The 19,452-nt window shown below is 35.0% G+C and overlaps 2 protein-coding genes across 2 annotated transcripts; both read right to left on the reverse strand.

The window, feature by feature from the left end:
* Nucleotides 1-638: 638 nt before the first annotated feature.
* Nucleotides 639-9,471, reverse strand: LOC311072297 (protein O-mannosyl-transferase 2). The gene is made up of 20 exons (XM_084097229.1): nt 9,392-9,471; nt 9,179-9,283; nt 8,168-8,276; nt 7,970-8,078; nt 7,727-7,886; nt 7,072-7,178; nt 6,887-6,969; nt 6,688-6,797; nt 5,593-5,659; nt 5,449-5,509; nt 5,291-5,369; nt 4,285-4,436; nt 3,426-3,517; nt 3,246-3,322; nt 3,093-3,164; nt 1,978-2,037; nt 1,787-1,892; nt 1,575-1,715; nt 1,253-1,364; nt 639-1,005 (listed from the first exon to the last, which is right to left on the reverse strand). Exons 1-20 carry the CDS (start codon nt 9,449-9,451, stop codon nt 900-902), a joined length of 1,968 nt encoding a protein of 655 aa, XP_083953355.1. The 5' UTR covers nt 9,452-9,471; the 3' UTR covers nt 639-899.
* Nucleotides 9,472-9,997: 526 nt separating this feature from the next.
* Nucleotides 9,998-19,374, reverse strand: LOC311072299 (protein O-mannosyl-transferase 2-like). Its single transcript, XM_084097231.1, has 21 exons — nt 18,916-19,374; nt 18,751-18,835; nt 18,538-18,642; nt 17,527-17,635; nt 17,329-17,437; nt 17,086-17,245; nt 16,431-16,537; nt 16,246-16,328; nt 16,047-16,156; nt 14,952-15,018; nt 14,808-14,868; nt 14,650-14,728; nt 13,644-13,795; nt 12,785-12,876; nt 12,605-12,681; nt 12,452-12,523; nt 11,337-11,396; nt 11,146-11,251; nt 10,934-11,074; nt 10,612-10,723; nt 9,998-10,364 (listed from the first exon to the last, which is right to left on the reverse strand). The coding sequence occupies exons 1-21, from the start codon at nt 19,176-19,178 to the stop codon at nt 10,259-10,261; spliced, it is 2,256 nt and encodes a 751-aa protein (XP_083953357.1). The 5' UTR covers nt 19,179-19,374; the 3' UTR covers nt 9,998-10,258.
* Nucleotides 19,375-19,452: the final 78 nt, after the last annotated feature.

Raw genomic sequence — 19,452 nt, forward strand, 5'->3', positions numbered from 1 at the left:
ATTGACGGAGAAATAAGAATCATAGGTAAACATCAGTTTCAGCTTACCTGAGAAGTAACAGTAGTTTTTAATAAAATTGAGTTCAAGATTCAATCTGTGTTAAACAGGACACATTTAAGAAAATACATAACTTTTGAGATGTTAAACTTACCTAATATACTGCCCAAAAACATACCATTCTTCCTCTAAGGCTGCATTGTGGTTCATGAAAATTTATTTCAGTAAAAGGACCTAGACACGTTTTTGCTATCAAATGCAACACAAATAAAACCCTAATACACGGACATTTTTTAAATGTATTCATTTCGGTCAGTTATTGATCTGCATTTAAGGCAACAATTCCAGCAAGACAATTACGAAAGCAAACACCAAAAAATCTTGAAAATAACATTATTATTATTCCAGAACCACATAGCCAGGCTCCCAACATGTATCCAATTGAAATGTTGTAGTAAGGCCATTTAATTGAACAAAAACACAACTTGGGCCGCTTATAAATATATTATTGAGATACATTTGAGGTTGTCTGTTTTTGAATACACTAATTCATAATTTTCTTCTTAAATAGTGAAAAACACTATGTAACAAATGAAATGTAAAAACACAATCAAGAGGGTGAATACATTATACAGAGTCTATAAATGTGAAAACTGAAAGGCACTTTATTATTTCTATCAGTTTATTTCAGATCAGCAACAGTAGGTAAACACTATCAAAAAATTATGACTGTAAAATACTGTAACTTTAAAATACTATTTTAAAAAGTTTCATCACAGCATAACAACAGAGTAAAAGCTGTCCTTCAACAATGAAATGATCCAGTCAACATGTAACAACTAAAATGTTTAAAACATTTTAAGGCCCGGGATAAATGGTCTAAAATTTAATAGAAAGTTTATCTAAAATTCCCAGGATTCCATCCACCTGAGGCCGGCCATGGAGGAGGCAGGGTCATGTGCCAGCGGCCCCCTCATGCCATAGGAGAGAGGGTGAAAGAGGTAAAAGCTGAAAGGAGATGGACAGAAGAAATATCAAAGTGAGAACAATATTATATTGGCCTGAATTTGTGACCCAAACAAACATAATACATAGAATATTCGTAAAATGCACAATTTTTCCATTAAATAAACGAATATAGCCCACTTTATTCATTTCTAACTAGAAATTTTGTAAAGAGTTAAAAAATAAATAAAGCAAGCATAAAGGGGTTATGAGCCCAAAACAACTAAAGTTAAACATTGTGGAGCCTTACCTATAGATGAACCCTAACAAGAGTATAGATTGACCTCCCCTCAGAAGATAATGGGATACGGATGAACTAAAGAGAAGTTGAAAATTCTGAAGGAAGATGTCCAGAGTAATACCTTGAATAAAGAAGGTCATTAAATATGTTAACTGTAATAATGTTGTGCCAACAAATATGCTAATTAATGATGACCAAAACATGTTAAAGTCCAAAGTAGGTTTTACACAATTTACATAAGGCTAATTATTAACCTTTAGTCCATATGAAAATATTTTGATAAGCATATCAGCCGATTTCTGCCCTATGGCTATCTGGTTTGCCTTTGTACCTGTGAGCATACTGCTGAACAGCATGGCAGGAAAATAATGGTGGTAGTAGAGTATGCGACCCATGATGTAGAACGGGAGGTAGTGTAACAGCCAGCCCAAAAGCAGCATCCCACCACCCTTCATGAGAGCATGACAGTGCACTGAAAGAAAACATCAGCTGTTTTAGACTTCAGATTGGCTCTTGTACTGCACAATCTGCAGTGCTGCTTACCTTTCCTCATTCCCTCCATCTTCACTCCTCTCTGTACGGCTAAAGAAGCCACGGTCAGCATGACAACAAATAGAGCCAGACTCAGTAGATTCAGCCACCAGATGACCTGAGGATGAAATATGATGTTTTGGCAATGACAGGACAAGAGATCTTAGCAAATAGAGGGCATACAAAAGGACAGAGACACTTACAGGGTTCCCGAGTAGATAAACACGGTACTCCGTCTCATTTACTCCAGAAAACCTCAAACCCTATTATGAATAATGAAAAAAAAAAACAGTTCTGTTATGGTAACTAAAACGAACACTATTAAAAATCATTTTTGTTCATAGAAATAAAGCTGAAAAAAACTTTTTTGTGCTGGTAACTAACTAAAATAAAATAAGTTGAAGTACTAAAATTAATAAAACTAAAACTTTAAGTGCCCCTATTAAAGGCTCCTAATTTTGTTTTGGGGGTCTCCTTTACATACATCCAATGTAAAAAACAAAACATACATTGCACATAAGGCATCCCCACATTTCTTAAAGAGTCTGAAAATTGTTTGCTTGAAGATTCAGTCTCTCTAAACCCATCCTTCCCGTCCTTTTCTGTCTGTTGTGATTGGTCTACTGCTTACGGATCATGTCGGAAATGAAACTTCCATTTGAATTCCAGCTCCAGAAGCTTCCCCAGCACTTGTATACACAGTGATTATGAACAGTAATGATGCTGTCAGTTTTACCATATCAATTTGAGTCCTCATCCTTTGAAAGTGCATGCAAAGTTGCTTTGGCAGCACAGAAAACAGTGTATTCTCAATGTCAACACCACGCACAAACCAAAGTAGATGTTTGTGGGCAGACCAATGAAAACTATAGGCTGGCATTTTGCAAATTTGTTACAAACATACATAGGTTCATGCAGGAAGTAAGACTGGAATTACTGACGACTCGTTTCGGCAGTTCAGAATCAGTTCTTTCTTTCGGGAGACATTAACTCTCATTTAATTTTATTGTGCATTTTGATCTTTAAAAAATTTGCAGACCTTAAACAGCTATATAACACACTACATGAAAGGTAATATCCAAAAAAGCACAATTGGGGCACTTAAAAAAAGAAAAGAAATTAAAGCTAAATAGAAATAACAAATTAAAATGTATTAAAACAAACTAAAATTAGAATAAAAACTGAAAATATAAAAAATAAAAGCTGATTAAAAATATTAATAAATACTATAATAGTATATAAATAACACTAAAATAACACTGCTATTAAAAAACACTGCTTATTCTTTAATCTGTCTATCAGATTTTACACAACTTACCTGATAGTTGATGGGCCAGTGCCAGGGCTTAGAGTTCACCTCATTGTCTTTGGCTTTCAAACCACTGTTTCCCTAAACAAAAAACAAAACAAGTTTTATTAAACTTAAACCATATAAATGAATTCATAAATTATTCCCGTGTGAAAATCTTACCCTGATCATTACAATATGAGACTCCCAGAGGATCTCCAGGAAAGTGGGTTTGAGCACTAAAAGGCTGATGTTGGGCACTGTAGATACACAAAGATGTTGCACAAACAGCTGAGAAAAACCCATCCAGTGGCACATTTCTACCTATTATCATATTTTTAAAATGTAGCTATATGTACATACATTTAGGGTTGATGTGATCTTCAATGTTCCACTGAGAGTTGGGGGTCTCTTTGACATATGGGCTACATGTGACCTCCACTTGCTCCCATCCCCTGTTGAAAAAAAAAAATGCAGTTTAAAAAATGTCTTTCTGTGATAAGTTATGCGCAACTGACCAGAAGTGCGTTTACTATACAATGATGTAACTCACGGATTAACTATCATAGTATGATGATTCATTGAAAAAACTAATCAACTAGTCATGACTGTTTCCCTAAACCATAGTAACATGGTCACACCTCATTGGTTAGTAGTAGCATTGGTTCAACAATATAGGACCGTCTTTAAGACATGAGGAGCAATTCATTCTGCTAATTAATCTAATCTAATGCTAATTAATCTATTCGAGATCTCAGAGATGCCGCTGTAACGAACAAGACATCTAATGTTTTTGTTCCATGTCCATGTTTGATTCATCACGGGTTCCCTCTACATCATACTCTGGAGTTCCCTTGCGCATTTTACACACTGGCGCTGATTGTTAACACGCTAAAATATATAGATTAAAATTGATAAATATTTAAATAGAATGAAAGATATAGAATATACAGAATTTTAGCTTGCTTATTGCACACAAGAGCATGACAAGTCCACATGTCCTTTAACAAGAAACTATGCTTCTAACTACCGCTCAAGAGCTGTAGTTCCAACCACACAAGTTTGCAATGGTTTTTGTGAATGTTTGTTGGAACTATAGTTTCGGAAAATTCCAAATTGTTGAACTATGTTGGTAACAACGGAAATTGCAACCATAGTTGGCTAATAATGCTTTATGGAAACGCAGCCCTGATCTGAGTTTTCTCTGAACAAACGCTCTCACCACTTGGGTAGGGTCTTTCCAGAGGAGCAAAGCACACAACCCGTGGAGCGATGGAGAAAGCGCACTTTACTACGCAGCACCTTCACCGGATCTCCCTTCCTCCCTCCACACACCTCCACCTGCCACAAGTCATTCATGTCTCCGCTTCCATTCTGAAACGAAAAGCGATTCCGTTTGATGATGCTACTGTCAACTTGTAAAAATTATCAATGTTCATAAGAGGTTCAAAGTTGCAATGAAGTTCGCTGTTAGTATGAGATCATCATTTTGCTGGCATTCAGATGACTGCACATGATAAAGAAAAATATTTAAATCTACAACTTTAACTAAAAAAAACTGAATCTATTACACTGATAAAACAAACAAAAAACACCAGATCAACTGACAGGTTTCTAAAAGGTTTAGTTTCTATACGGTGCTCCAGGGATGACGTATTTTTGTCGTCCAAAACCTGTAAACGAGTTAGCCTTTTTTCACTTCACTTTTCACTGTCCTGAAGTAAATAGAGTGGCGTAGGTATGACGTAAATTTGTAGGCCAAAACATAGAAGCGAGTTTGCATTTTAGCACTTCCGGTTTTGGGTTTTATTAATTGGTTTTTGGTTAAATGCCTGAAATGAGGTTAAGACCAGCTCGAGATATTTTCACGTTTTATTTTACGTACTTAAAGTACATCAGTAATACCCCTTTTTGATTTTTTTTTAAAGCTTTTACTTGTCTTAAAAAAGGTGGTTGCTAACAAGTGGCTAAATGGGACTACAGGAGAGACATCAAACGTCATCACGCTGAATAGGTAAACTCATTTAATCCTAGTCCGCTTTCACAGCCTTGCAAACTCTTCTATCTCAAACTTTAAGGGAAAATGTTTTTTATAAAAAGACTGAAAGTTGTCGGAAGCTTAGTGATGGCCTACAAAAATACATCATCACTGCAGCACTCTATAGCAATGCCAAAACATGTAGTACATGAACTGTAACTTCTACTGAAAAAAGTATAGTACTACTCACAATGCCGTATCCTGTGACCTGCAGGTGTTTTTTGGTCAGTGGAGCTTCATGGAAATGACTGTGAAGATTCCTTGTAGTTCTGATGAGGAGAATCAGGTGTGCACTGTTACTATTATTATCACTTTTACTTTCGAAAAAAAAAAAAACTTGATGCTTACTCTTTGTGTTCCAGTCTAATGATGTCACCATTTCGGACCAGCTCTGATGACCCTGTGAGATCTTAGCAGAGAACAGTTGTTATTGACTCTTGTGCAGTGTCGATATAGGATAATAAAGTAGTGCAAACATGTAAAAGAACTCACCGTCAGAGTTGTCAGGTCTCTTGACCAACCACAGGTTGTTATAATCTTTGTGCAAATAGGCTGTAACCTACATGGGTGAAGATGAAAAATAGATTCAGGAGGAAAATTATTTATTGATACACACCACATACATTTCTAAATACAAGCCAGATACTGTACCAAAAATATACATTTAGATACTGTACACACTACTGTTAAAATTTTTGGGCCAGTAAGATTTTTTTAAATGTTTTAAAGAAGTCTTTTATGCTCACAAAGGCTGCATTAAAAACGCTAATATTGTGAATATAATACAATTATTTTAATATAATAAATGTTTTCTCTTATAATCTATTTCAAAATGTAATTTTTTCTTGTGATGGCAAATCTGAATTTTCAAGCCGTCATTACTCCAGTCTTTAGTGCCACATGATCCTTCAGAAATCAGAATAATATAATAATTTGGTGCTCAAGAAACATTTCTTATAATTATCATCACAGATGAAAACAGTTGTGCTGCTTAATATATTTGTGAAAACCATGATACAATTTTCAGGATTATTTAATAGAAAGTTCGGTAACACTTTAGTTTAGGGTCCAATTCGCACTAGTATCAACTACTTGCTTATTAGCATGCATATTAGTAGGATACTGGCTGTTTATTAGTGCTTATAAATCACATAATAAGGCCTTATATTGCATGACCATAATATTCTACATTCCTTAATCCTACCCAATACCAAAACTTTACAACTACCTTTGTAACTATTAATAAGCAGTAATTAGGAGTAATTAGGAGTTTATTGAGGCAAAAGTCAAGTTTATAGTAAGTAAATAGTGAGAATTAGACCCTAATCTAAAGTGTGACCAAAGGTTCAAAAGAACAGCATTTATTTGAAATAGAAATCTTTTGTTACATTATAAATGTCTATGCCACTTTTGATCACCACTAATGTTGCATACAATATTAATTTCTTTTCTTTTTTTTCAATCTGACTGATCTGTAATTAGAAATTATAAACCAAAATAAGAAACAGGTCAGATGTTCATCTTGAAATCTTCCAGATAATGTTGTTACTGTTGTCTTCCTGTTTGGGTTTGGTAAGAGAAGCTGACCTGCTGTTGATGAGCTCCAACCCCTTCTGGGTAAAGGTGCCAGTGAGAGTGCAGATATCCTCCCGCAATTCGCAAATTTTTCACTGTTATGACAGAGCCATATGCCAGATCTGTGCGGAGGGAGGAGTAAAAACCCAAGTAATATAAGACAAACACAAGCAGTAAAGATGTCAAATATTGAGTATTAATTTGTGCTTACACTCCGGCATGGAGGCGTTGTGTAGATTGTTTCCAATCAAGCGAGACTGGAAAGCAGAGCTGAAGAAACCGTCCCCAGGACCACTGTGTATGAAAAAGAAGGCTGTTAAAATTATATTTTATTCATGTATTAATTAGCAAATGCTTTTAGAATAGAACAGAATATCAATATTGGCTAAAACATACCTTCTGTTTAAGACAATGAAGTGGACGGCAAATATTGTAGTGTACAGGAACAACGGGAGCATTATCAACCCGAAAACTCGAGCAAGTAAGTGCTTCCCAAAATCCACCTTGAGAAAAACAAGAAACTATTTTCAGCATACACTACCATAAAAAAGTGAGATTTAAAAAAAAAGAAAAGAAATGAATACTTTTATAAAACTCATTACATTGATCAAAAGTGATAGTAAAGACTTCTCTGTAAGACTAAATAAATGCTGTTCTTTTGAACTTTCTATTCATCAACGAATCCTGGAAACGCATCACAGTTTACAAGGATATATTAAGCAGCACAACTGTTTTCAACATTGATAATAATAATAAATTATTCTAGAGCAGAAAATCAGCATATTAGAATGATTTCTGAAGGGTCATGTGACACTGAAGACGGGAGCAAATACAGCTTTGCCATCACAGGAATAAATTACATTTTAAAATTCATTAAAATAGCACATTTCTAATTGTGACAATATTTCACAATATTACAATAATTTTGATCAAATAAATGGAGACTTGGTAAGAATAAGAAACTTCTTTCAAAATCATTACAAAAAAATCTTTCAGACCCCAAACTTTTCAACAGTTTTGAATATCTTTGAAATATTACATATTATTATACCAGAGACAAGCTGAGGTCCCCAAGTAGCCTCCACAGATCAAATGCTGTGTTGATTCCCACCAAGAGGATGACAAATAGCCCCACAAACTTCACTCCCAGAGAACCAGAGAGGCAGACCCCCGTCAGAAGCAGCCAGAGCCACCAGGAGAAGCTGAAAGACCTGAAGACAAAAAAGACCATTTGCATTCCTGATAGGTATACAAACTCAAACAATAAAGCTACATAGAGAGACTCCTCCTCTACCTGAGTCTCTGTGTGTTGAATCTGACCATGCACAGAACAGAGCCCATGATGAAAAACATTAGAATGGGATCCAGGAGAATGTACTGAGACAGGGTGATGCAGCCAGTGTCTGTTGTAAAATAGACCAGTTGATTTAGATTCTGATTATCGTTGTTGAATACAGCTCACCTCTGTGTTGATGATCACTACCACACTCACCAAAAATAAGAAGAGAGGCTGCGATTAGCGCTGCTGGTGGAGAATGCGACAGCTCCAGGACAATAAGAAAGGCAAAAGGAGGAAGACAGGAACCAAGAGCTGCACAGAACTTTAGGAACAAAGGAATTTAAAAAAAGGATTAGAGCTTACACTCAAAGAATGATTGGATTTTGCATGGTTAAATTAAAAAGATAAATTAGATCTGGATTTAATGATAGTCTGCGAAATTGTTAAACATTGTTTAAATTAATACATTTAAATAGGCTATACTACAATACTGACAATATTTTTTACTTTCTTACATAAATAATTAACTTAAATTCTCTATCTCTATATACATATACAAAAATGTAGTGCTTGAAAGATATATATATATTTCAAGCACTACTTTTTTGGTTTTCAAGGACTACAATCGGAGATTGCACTTATTAAACAAAATCTTTAGGATTTTTAAAACTCAAAATTACAGATATAAGGTATCAAAAATACAACTTACAACGCATTTAATAATATATATTAAATACAAAGTTTATAATGGCTATTATTGTTCAATAAATAATATTTAATATTATAATGTTGGCGTACTTCGTATCGAGAAAAAGTCTGATGGGGGTTTATCAGACAGGCTGCAGTGTTAATTTTGCGTGAAAAGATTGCATTTGTGTTTTGTTAGAAAAAAATTGATTTCATATAATGTATTTAAATAAGTCAAGAACTTTTTAAGTACCTCTTTATATGGCTGTTTTCAAGGGTTTTCCAGGACTTAAATTTCAAAAAGTGAAATTCAAGTACTTCAAGTAGGCTACCTTGTACGAACCCTGTATATATATGTACAGGGTTCGTACAAGGTACTTGAAGTACTTGAATTATTTATATAGCAATATTAAGTTACTAACTATATGTATAAATATATCCTATATTACTAACTATGTTTTCTTATATTAATAACTTAAGTTTACCTCTGTCCTATAAATCTGCATGAAATTAATTGGGAGACAATTAAAGGTTTACCGCTCTCATCCCCCAGTAGTTGTGGTGCTCATATTTGTCCCCTGGTTTTATGAAGGGAAAGGTGCCATCATAGCCTGTCAGGTATCCAGCAAGGCCAATCAGCATCTGAGTCAGGAGTGTAGATTAATTCACAAACTACACAAAAACTGACTAAATACCGTAAATTGAGATTATAGTGGAGAAACAGGGGTCTAGATGGAATGAAATCTATACCTTTCCAAGGGGTGGATGGACATCAAAGAAGAAGGTGCGATTAATGTAATAACTTCCCATTTTCCCGAAATGAGTCTCATCCCAACTGCAATAATGGATCATAATATTTATTGATCGTGTAGTGATATAAGGTTATTATCACAATTCTACAGATCTAATAAGCATTGTGGTTCATGAAAATTTATTTCAGTAAAAGGACCTAGACACGTTTTTGCTATCAAATGCAACACAAATAAAACCCTAATACACGGACATTTTTTAAATGTATTCATTTCGGTCAGTTATTGATCTGCATTTAAGGCAACAATTCCAGCAAGACAATTACGAAAGCAAACACCAAAAAATCTTGAAAATAACATTATTATTATTCCAGAACCACATAGCCAGGCTCCCAACATGTATCCAATTGAAATGTTGTAGTAAGGCCATTTAATTGAACAAAAACACAACTTGGGCCGCTTATAAATATATTATTGAGATACATTTGAGGTTGTCTGTTTTTGAATACACTAATTCATAATTTTCTTCTTAAATAGTGAAAAACACTATGTAACAAATGAAATGTAAAAACACAATCAAGAGGGTGAATACATTATACAGAGTCTATAAATGTGAAAACTGAAAGGCACTTTATTATTTCTATCAGTTTATTTCAGATCAGCAACAGTAGGTAAACACTATCAAAAAATTATGACTGTAAAATACTGTAACTTTAAAATACTATTTTAAAAAGTTTCATCACAGCATAACAACAGAGTAAAAGCTGTCCTTCAACAATGAAATGATCCAGTCAACATGTAACAACTAAAATGTTTAAAACATTTTAAGGCCCGGGATAAATGGTCTAAAATTTAATAGAAAGTTTATCTAAAATTCCCAGGATTCCATCCACCTGAGGCCGGCCATGGAGGAGGCAGGGTCATGTGCCAGCGGCCCCCTCATGCCATAGGAGAGAGGGTGAAAGAGGTAAAAGCTGAAAGGAGATGGACAGAAGAAATATCAAAGTGAGAACAATATTATATTGGCCTGAATTTGTGACCCAAACAAACATAATACATAGAATATTCGTAAAATGCACAATTTTTCCATTAAATAAACGAATATAGCCCACTTTATTCATTTCTAACTAGAAATTTTGTAAAGAGTTAAAAAATAAATAAAGCAAGCATAAAGGGGTTATGAGCCCAAAACAACTAAAGTTAAACATTGTGGAGCCTTACCTATAGATGAACCCTAACAAGAGTATAGATTGACCTCCCCTCAGAAGATAATGGGATACGGATGAACTAAAGAGAAGTTGAAAATTCTGAAGGAAGATGTCCAGAGTAATACCTTGAATAAAGAAGGTCATTAAATATGTTAACTGTAATAATGTTGTGCCAACAAATATGCTAATTAATGATGACCAAAACATGTTAAAGTCCAAAGTAGGTTTTACACAATTTACATAAGGCTAATTATTAACCTTTAGTCCATATGAAAATATTTTGATAAGCATATCAGCCGATTTCTGCCCTATGGCTATCTGGTTTGCCTTTGTACCTGTGAGCATACTGCTGAACAGCATGGCAGGAAAATAATGGTGGTAGTAGAGTATGCGACCCATGATGTAGAACGGGAGGTAGTGTAACAGCCAGCCCAAAAGCAGCATCCCACCACCCTTCATGAGAGCATGACAGTGCACTGAAAGAAAACATCAGCTGTTTTAGACTTCAGATTGGCTCTTGTACTGCACAATCTGCAGTGCTGCTTACCTTTCCTCATTCCCTCCATCTTCACTCCTCTCTGTACGGCTAAAGAAGCCACGGTCAGCATGACAACAAATAGAGCCAGACTCAGTAGATTCAGCCACCAGATGACCTGAGGATGAAATATGATGTTTTGGCAATGACAGGACAAGAGATCTTAGCAAATAGAGGGCATACAAAAGGACAGAGACACTTACAGGGTTCCCGAGTAGATAAACACGGTACTCCGTCTCATTTACTCCAGAAAACCTCAAACCCTATTATGAATAATGAAAAAAAAAAACAGTTCTGTTATGGTAACTAAAACGAACACTATTAAAAATCATTTTTGTTCATAGAAATAAAGCTGAAAAAAACTTTTTTGTGCTGGTAACTAACTAAAATAAAATAAGTTGAAGTACTAAAATTAATAAAACTAAAACTTTAAGTGCCCCTATTAAAGGCTCCTAATTTTGTTTTGGGGGTCTCCTTTACATACATCCAATGTAAAAAACAAAACATACATTGCACATAAGGCATCCCCACATTTCTTAAAGAGTCTGAAAATTGTTTGCTTGAAGATTCAGTCTCTCTAAACCCATCCTTCCCGTCCTTTTCTGTCTGTTGTGATTGGTCTACTGCTTACGGATCATGTCGGAAATGAAACTTCCATTTGAATTCCAGCTCCAGAAGCTTCCCCAGCACTTGTATACACAGTGATTATGAACAGTAATGATGCTGTCAGTTTTACCATATCAATTTGAGTCCTCATCCTTTGAAAGTGCATGCAAAGTTGCTTTGGCAGCACAGAAAACAGTGTATTCTCAATGTCAACACCACGCACAAACCAAAGTAGATGTTTGTGGGCAGACCAATGAAAACTATAGGCTGGCATTTTGCAAATTTGTTACAAACATACATAGGTTCATGCAGGAAGTAAGACTGGAATTACTGACGACTCGTTTCGGCAGTTCAGAATCAGTTCTTTCTTTCGGGAGACATTAACTCTCATTTAATTTTATTGTGCATTTTGATCTTTAAAAAATTTGCAGACCTTAAACAGCTATATAACACACTACATGAAAGGTAATATCCAAAAAAGCACAATTGGGGCACTTAAAAAAAGAAAAGAAATTAAAGCTAAATAGAAATAACAAATTAAAATGTATTAAAACAAACTAAAATTAGAATAAAAACTGAAAATATAAAAAATAAAAGCTGATTAAAAATATTAATAAATACTATAATAGTATATAAATAACACTAAAATAACACTGCTATTAAAAAACACTGCTTATTCTTTAATCTGTCTATCAGATTTTACACAACTTACCTGATAGTTGATGGGCCAGTGCCAGGGCTTAGAGTTCACCTCATTGTCTTTGGCTTTCAAACCACTGTTTCCCTAAACAAAAAACAAAACAAGTTTTATTAAACTTAAACCATATAAATGAATTCATAAATTATTCCCGTGTGAAAATCTTACCCTGATCATTACAATATGAGACTCCCAGAGGATCTCCAGGAAAGTGGGTTTGAGCACTAAAAGGCTGATGTTGGGCACTGTAGATACACAAAGATGTTGCACAAACAGCTGAGAAAAACCCATCCAGTGGCACATTTCTACCTATTATCATATTTTTAAAATGTAGCTATATGTACATACATTTAGGGTTGATGTGATCTTCAATGTTCCACTGAGAGTTGGGGGTCTCTTTGACATATGGGCTACATGTGACCTCCACTTGCTCCCATCCCCTGTTGAAAAAAAAAAATGCAGTTTAAAAAATGTCTTTCTGTGATAAGTTATGCGCAACTGACCAGAAGTGCGTTTACTATACAATGATGTAACTCACGGATTAACTATCATAGTATGATGATTCATTGAAAAAACTAATCAACTAGTCATGACTGTTTCCCTAAACCATAGTAACATGGTCACACCTCATTGGTTAGTAGTAGCATTGGTTCAACAATATAGGACCGTCTTTAAGACATGAGGAGCAATTCATTCTGCTAATTAATCTAATCTAATGCTAATTAATCTATTCGAGATCTCAGAGATGCCGCTGTAACGAACAAGACATCTAATGTTTTTGTTCCATGTCCATGTTTGATTCATCACGGGTTCCCTCTACATCATACTCTGGAGTTCCCTTGCGCATTTTACACACTGGCGCTGATTGTTAACACGCTAAAATATATAGATTAAAATTGATAAATATTTAAATAGAATGAAAGATATAGAATATACAGAATTTTAGCTTGCTTATTGCACACAAGAGCATGACAAGTCCACATGTCCTTTAACAAGAAACTATGCTTCTAACTACCGCTCAAGAGCTGTAGTTCCAACCACACAAGTTTGCAATGGTTTTTGTGAATGTTTGTTGGAACTATAGTTTCGGAAAATTCCAAATTGTTGAACTATGTTGGTAACAACGGAAATTGCAACCATAGTTGGCTAATAATGCTTTATGGAAACGCAGCCCTGATCTGAGTTTTCTCTGAACAAACGCTCTCACCACTTGGGTAGGGTCTTTCCAGAGGAGCAAAGCACACAACCCGTGGAGCGATGGAGAAAGCGCACTTTACTACGCAGCACCTTCACCGGATCTCCCTTCCTCCCTCCACACACCTCCACCTGCCACAAGTCATTCATGTCTCCGCTTCCATTCTGAAACGAAAAGCGATTCCGTTTGATGATGCTACTGTCAACTTGTAAAAATTATCAATGTTCATAAGAGGTTCAAAGTTGCAATGAAGTTCGCTGTTAGTATGAGATCATCATTTTGCTGGCATTCAGATGACTGCACATGATAAAGAAAAATATTTAAATCTACAACTTTAACTAAAAAAAACTGAATCTATTACACTGATAAAACAAACAAAAAACACCAGATCAACTGACAGGTTTCTAAAAGGTTTAGTTTCTATACGGTGCTCCAGGGATGACGTATTTTTGTCGTCCAAAACCTGTAAACGAGTTAGCCTTTTTTCACTTCACTTTTCACTGTCCTGAAGTAAATAGAGTGGCGTAGGTATGACGTAAATTTGTAGGCCAAAACATAGAAGCGAGTTTGCATTTTAGCACTTCCGGTTTTGGGTTTTATTAATTGGTTTTTGGTTAAATGCCTGAAATGAGGTTAAGACCAGCTCGAGATATTTTCACGTTTTATTTTACGTACTTAAAGTACATCAGTAATACCCCTTTTTGATTTTTTTTTAAAGCTTTTACTTGTCTTAAAAAAGGTGGTTGCTAACAAGTGGCTAAATGGGACTACAGGAGAGACATCAAACGTCATCACGCTGAATAGGTAAACTCATTTAATCCTAGTCCGCTTTCACAGCCTTGCAAACTCTTCTATCTCAAACTTTAAGGGAAAATGTTTTTTATAAAAAGACTGAAAGTTGTCGGAAGCTTAGTGATGGCCTACAAAAATACATCATCACTGCAGCACTCTATAGCAATGCCAAAACATGTAGTACATGAACTGTAACTTCTACTGAAAAAAGTATAGTACTACTCACAATGCCGTATCCTGTGACCTGCAGGTGTTTTTTGGTCAGTGGAGCTTCATGGAAATGACTGTGAAGATTCCTTGTAGTTCTGATGAGGAGAATCAGGTGTGCACTGTTACTATTATTATCACTTTTACTTTCGAAAAAAAAAAAAACTTGATGCTTACTCTTTGTGTTCCAGTCTAATGATGTCACCATTTCGGACCAGCTCTGATGACCCTGTGAGATCTTAGCAGAGAACAGTTGTTATTGACTCTTGTGCAGTGTCGATATAGGATAATAAAGTAGTGCAAACATGTAAAAGAACTCACCGTCAGAGTTGTCAGGTCTCTTGACCAACCACAGGTTGTTATAATCTTTGTGCAAATAGGCTGTAACCTACATGGGTGAAGATGAAAAATAGATTCAGGAGGAAAATTATTTATTGATACACACCACATACATTTCTAAATACAAGCCAGATACTGTACCAAAAATATACATTTAGATACTGTACACACTACTGTTAAAATTTTTGGGCCAGTAAGATTTTTTTAAATGTTTTAAAGAAGTCTTTTATGCTCACAAAGGCTGCATTAAAAACGCTAATATTGTGAATATAATACAATTATTTTAATATAATAAATGTTTTCTCTTATAATCTATTTCAAAATGTAATTTTTTCTTGTGATGGCAAATCTGAATTTTCAAGCCGTCATTACTCCAGTCTTTAGTGCCACATGATCCTTCAGAAATCAGAATAATATAATAATTTGGTGCTCAAGAAACATTTCTTATAATTATCATCACAGATGAAAACAGTTGTGCTGCTTAATATATTTGTGAAAACCATGATACAATTTTCAGGATTATTTAATAGAAAGTTCGGTAACACTTTAGTTTAGGGTCCAATTCGCACTAGTATCAACTACTTGCTTATTAGCATGCATATTAGTAGGATACTGGCTGTTTATTAGTGCTTATAAATCACATAATAAGGCCTTATATTGCATGACCATAATATTCTACATTCCTTAATCCTACCCAATACCAAAACTTTACAACTACCTTTGTAACTATTAATAAGCAGTAATTAGGAGTAATTAGGAGTTTATTGAGGCAAAAGTCAAGTTTATAGTAAGTAAATAGTGAGAATTAGACCCTAATCTAAAGTGTGACCAAAGGTTCAAAAGAACAGCATTTATTTGAAATAGAAATCTTTTGTTACATTATAAATGTCTATGCCACTTTTGATCACCACTAATGTTGCATACAATATTAATTTCTTTTCTTTTTTTTCAATCTGACTGATCTGTAATTAGAAATTATAAACCAAAATAAGAAACAGGTCAGATGTTCATCTTGAAATCTTCCAGATAATGTTGTTACTGTTGTCTTCCTGTTTGGGTTTGGTAAGAGAAGCTGACCTGCTGTTGATGAGCTCCAACCCCTTCTGGGTAAAGGTGCCAGTGAGAGTGCAGATATCCTCCCGCAATTCGCAAATTTTTCACTGTTATGACAGAGCCATATGCCAGATCTGTGCGGAGGGAGGAGTAAAAACCCAAGTAATATAAGACAAACACAAGCAGTAAAGATGTCAAATATTGAGTATTAATTTGTGCTTACACTCCGGCATGGAGGCGTTGTGTAGATTGTTTCCAATCAAGCGAGACTGGAAAGCAGAGCTGAAGAAACCGTCCCCAGGACCACTGTGTATGAAAAAGAAGGCTGTTAAAATTATATTTTATTCATGTATTAATTAGCAAATGCTTTTAGAATAGAACAGAATATCAATATTGGCTAAAACATACCTTCTGTTTAAGACAATGAAGTGGACGGCAAATATTGTAGTGTACAGGAACAACGGGAGCATTATCAACCCGAAAACTCGAGCAAGTAAGTGCTTCCCAAAATCCACCTTGAGAAAAACAAGAAACTATTTTCAGCATACACTACCATAAAAAAGTGAGATTTAAAAAAAAAGAAAAGAAATGAATACTTTTATAAAACTCATTACATTGATCAAAAGTGATAGTAAAGACTTCTCTGTAAGACTAAATAAATGCTGTTCTTTTGAACTTTCTATTCATCAACGAATCCTGGAAACGCATCACAGTTTACAAGGATATATTAAGCAGCACAACTGTTTTCAACATTGATAATAATAATAAATTATTCTAGAGCAGAAAATCAGCATATTAGAATGATTTCTGAAGGGTCATGTGACACTGAAGACGGGAGCAAATACAGCTTTGCCATCACAGGAATAAATTACATTTTAAAATTCATTAAAATAGCACATTTCTAATTGTGACAATATTTCACAATATTACAATAATTTTGATCAAATAAATGGAGACTTGGTAAGAATAAGAAACTTCTTTCAAAATCATTACAAAAAAATCTTTCAGACCCCAAACTTTTCAACAGTTTTGAATATCTTTGAAATATTACATATTATTATACCAGAGACAAGCTGAGGTCCCCAAGTAGCCTCCACAGATCAAATGCTGTGTTGATTCCCACCAAGAGGATGACAAATAGCCCCACAAACTTCACTCCCAGAGAACCAGAGAGGCAGACCCCCGTCAGAAGCAGCCAGAGCCACCAGGAGAAGCTGAAAGACCTGAAGACAAAAAAGACCATTTGCATTCCTGATAGGTATACAAACTCAAACAATAAAGCTACATAGAGAGACTCCTCCTCTACCTGAGTCTCTGTGTGTTGAATCTGACCATGCACAGAACAGAGCCCATGATGAAAAACATTAGAATGGGATCCAGGAGAATGTACTGAGACAGGGTGATGCAGCCAGTGTCTGTTGTAAAATAGACCAGTTGATTTAGATTCTGATTATCGTTGTTGAATACAGCTCACCTCTGTGTTGATGATCACTACCACACTCACCAAAAATAAGAAGAGAGGCTGCGATTAGCGCTGCTGGTGGAGAATGCGACAGCTCCAGGACAATAAGAAAGGCAAAAGGAGGAAGACAGGAACCAAGAGCTGCACAGAACTTTAGGAACAAAGGAATTTAAAAAAAGGATTAGAGCTTACACTCAAAGAATGATTGGATTTTGCATGGTTAAATTAAAAAGATAAATTAGATCTGGATTTAATGATAGTCTGCGAAATTGTTAAACATTGTTTAAATTAATACATTTAAATAGGCTATACTACAATACTGACAATATTTTTTACTTTCTTACATAAATAATTAACTTAAATTCTCTATCTCTATATACATATACAAAAATGTAGTGCTTGAAAGATATATATATATTTCAAGCACTACTTTTTTGGTTTTCAAGGACTACAATCGGAGATTGCACTTATTAAACAAAATCTTTAGGATTTTTAAAACTCAAAATTACAGATATAAGGTATCAAAAATACAACTTACAACGCATTTAATAATATATATTAAATACAAAGTTTATAATGGCTATTATTGTTCAATAAATAATATTTAATATTATAATGTTGGCGTACTTCGTATCGAGAAAAAGTCTGATGGGGGTTTATCAGACAGGCTGCAGTGTTAATTTTGCGTGAAAAGATTGCATTTGTGTTTTGTTAGAAAAAAATTGATTTCATATAATGTATTTAAATAAGTCAAGAACTTTTTAAGTACCTCTTTATATGGCTGTTTTCAAGGGTTTTCCAGGACTTAAATTTCAAAAAGTGAAATTCAAGTACTTCAAGTAGGCTACCTTGTACGAACCCTGTATATATATGTACAGGGTTCGTACAAGGTACTTGAAGTACTTGAATTATTTATATAGCAATATTAAGTTACTAACTATATGTATAAATATATCCTATATTACTAACTATGTTTTCTTATATTAATAACTTAAGTTTACCTCTGTCCTATAAATCTGCATGAAATTAATTGGGAGACAATTAAAGGTTTACCGCTCTCATCCCCCAGTAGTTGTGGTGCTCATATTTGTCCCCTGGTTTTATGAAGGGAAAGGTGCCATCATAGCCTGTCAGGTATCCAGCAAGGCCAATCAGCATCTGAGTCAGGAGTGTAGATTAATTCACAAACTACACAAAAACTGACTAAATACCGTAAATTGAGATTATAGTGGAGAAACAGGGGTCTAGATGGAATGAAATCTATACCTTTCCAAGGGGTGGATGGACATCAAAGAAGAAGGTGCGATTAATGTAATAACTTCCCATTTTCCCGAAATGAGTCTCATCCCAACTGCAATAATGGATCATAATATTTATTGATCGTGTAGTGATATAAGGTTATTATCACAATTCTACAGATCTAATGCTTACCATACATGTGGAGGCTCAGTGATCTTGTAAAAGCGTGTACATACAGAGAGCACAAGCACCAAGACCAAAGTATAAAGTGGAACATGATCATCATCTCTGCAGGGAGAACTGAAGTGTCCTCTTCGCTTGGGGATCCTTTTATTTGTCCCGTTAGAAGGTTGGGAAAGGCATTCAGCACCCTCGTTTACCCTACATGTTTGTCGATGTCTTACAGCTGATATGTCTTGTCTTTGTGAGTAAAGCTCCTTCGGTCTGCCGTCCATTAGCAGGTTTTTTGATGAAGACAATGAGTCATTATTAGAGTGGCAAAAACACTATAAAGACAGTGCCTTCAGGCGCAGAGTTTATGAACATTGAATCCTAACATGATTTAAGATCTTGCAGCCTGGTCGTGTTGACATGTTACTGAATGAGACATTCTTTTGCTCATGTTTCGTGGGCTGTTCTATATGGAGAAGTATCGGGAATGTCTGCACTTCACTGTCACCTGCTGGACAGGAGAGGCTCATGCGGCCAGTATGAATCTAAAATGTGGTG

The sequence above is a fragment of the Abramis brama genome (genome assembly GCF_963993115.1).
Source record: "Abramis brama genome assembly, chromosome: 21".
In the NCBI taxonomy this organism is placed as follows: Eukaryota; Metazoa; Chordata; class Actinopteri; order Cypriniformes; family Leuciscidae; genus Abramis; species Abramis brama.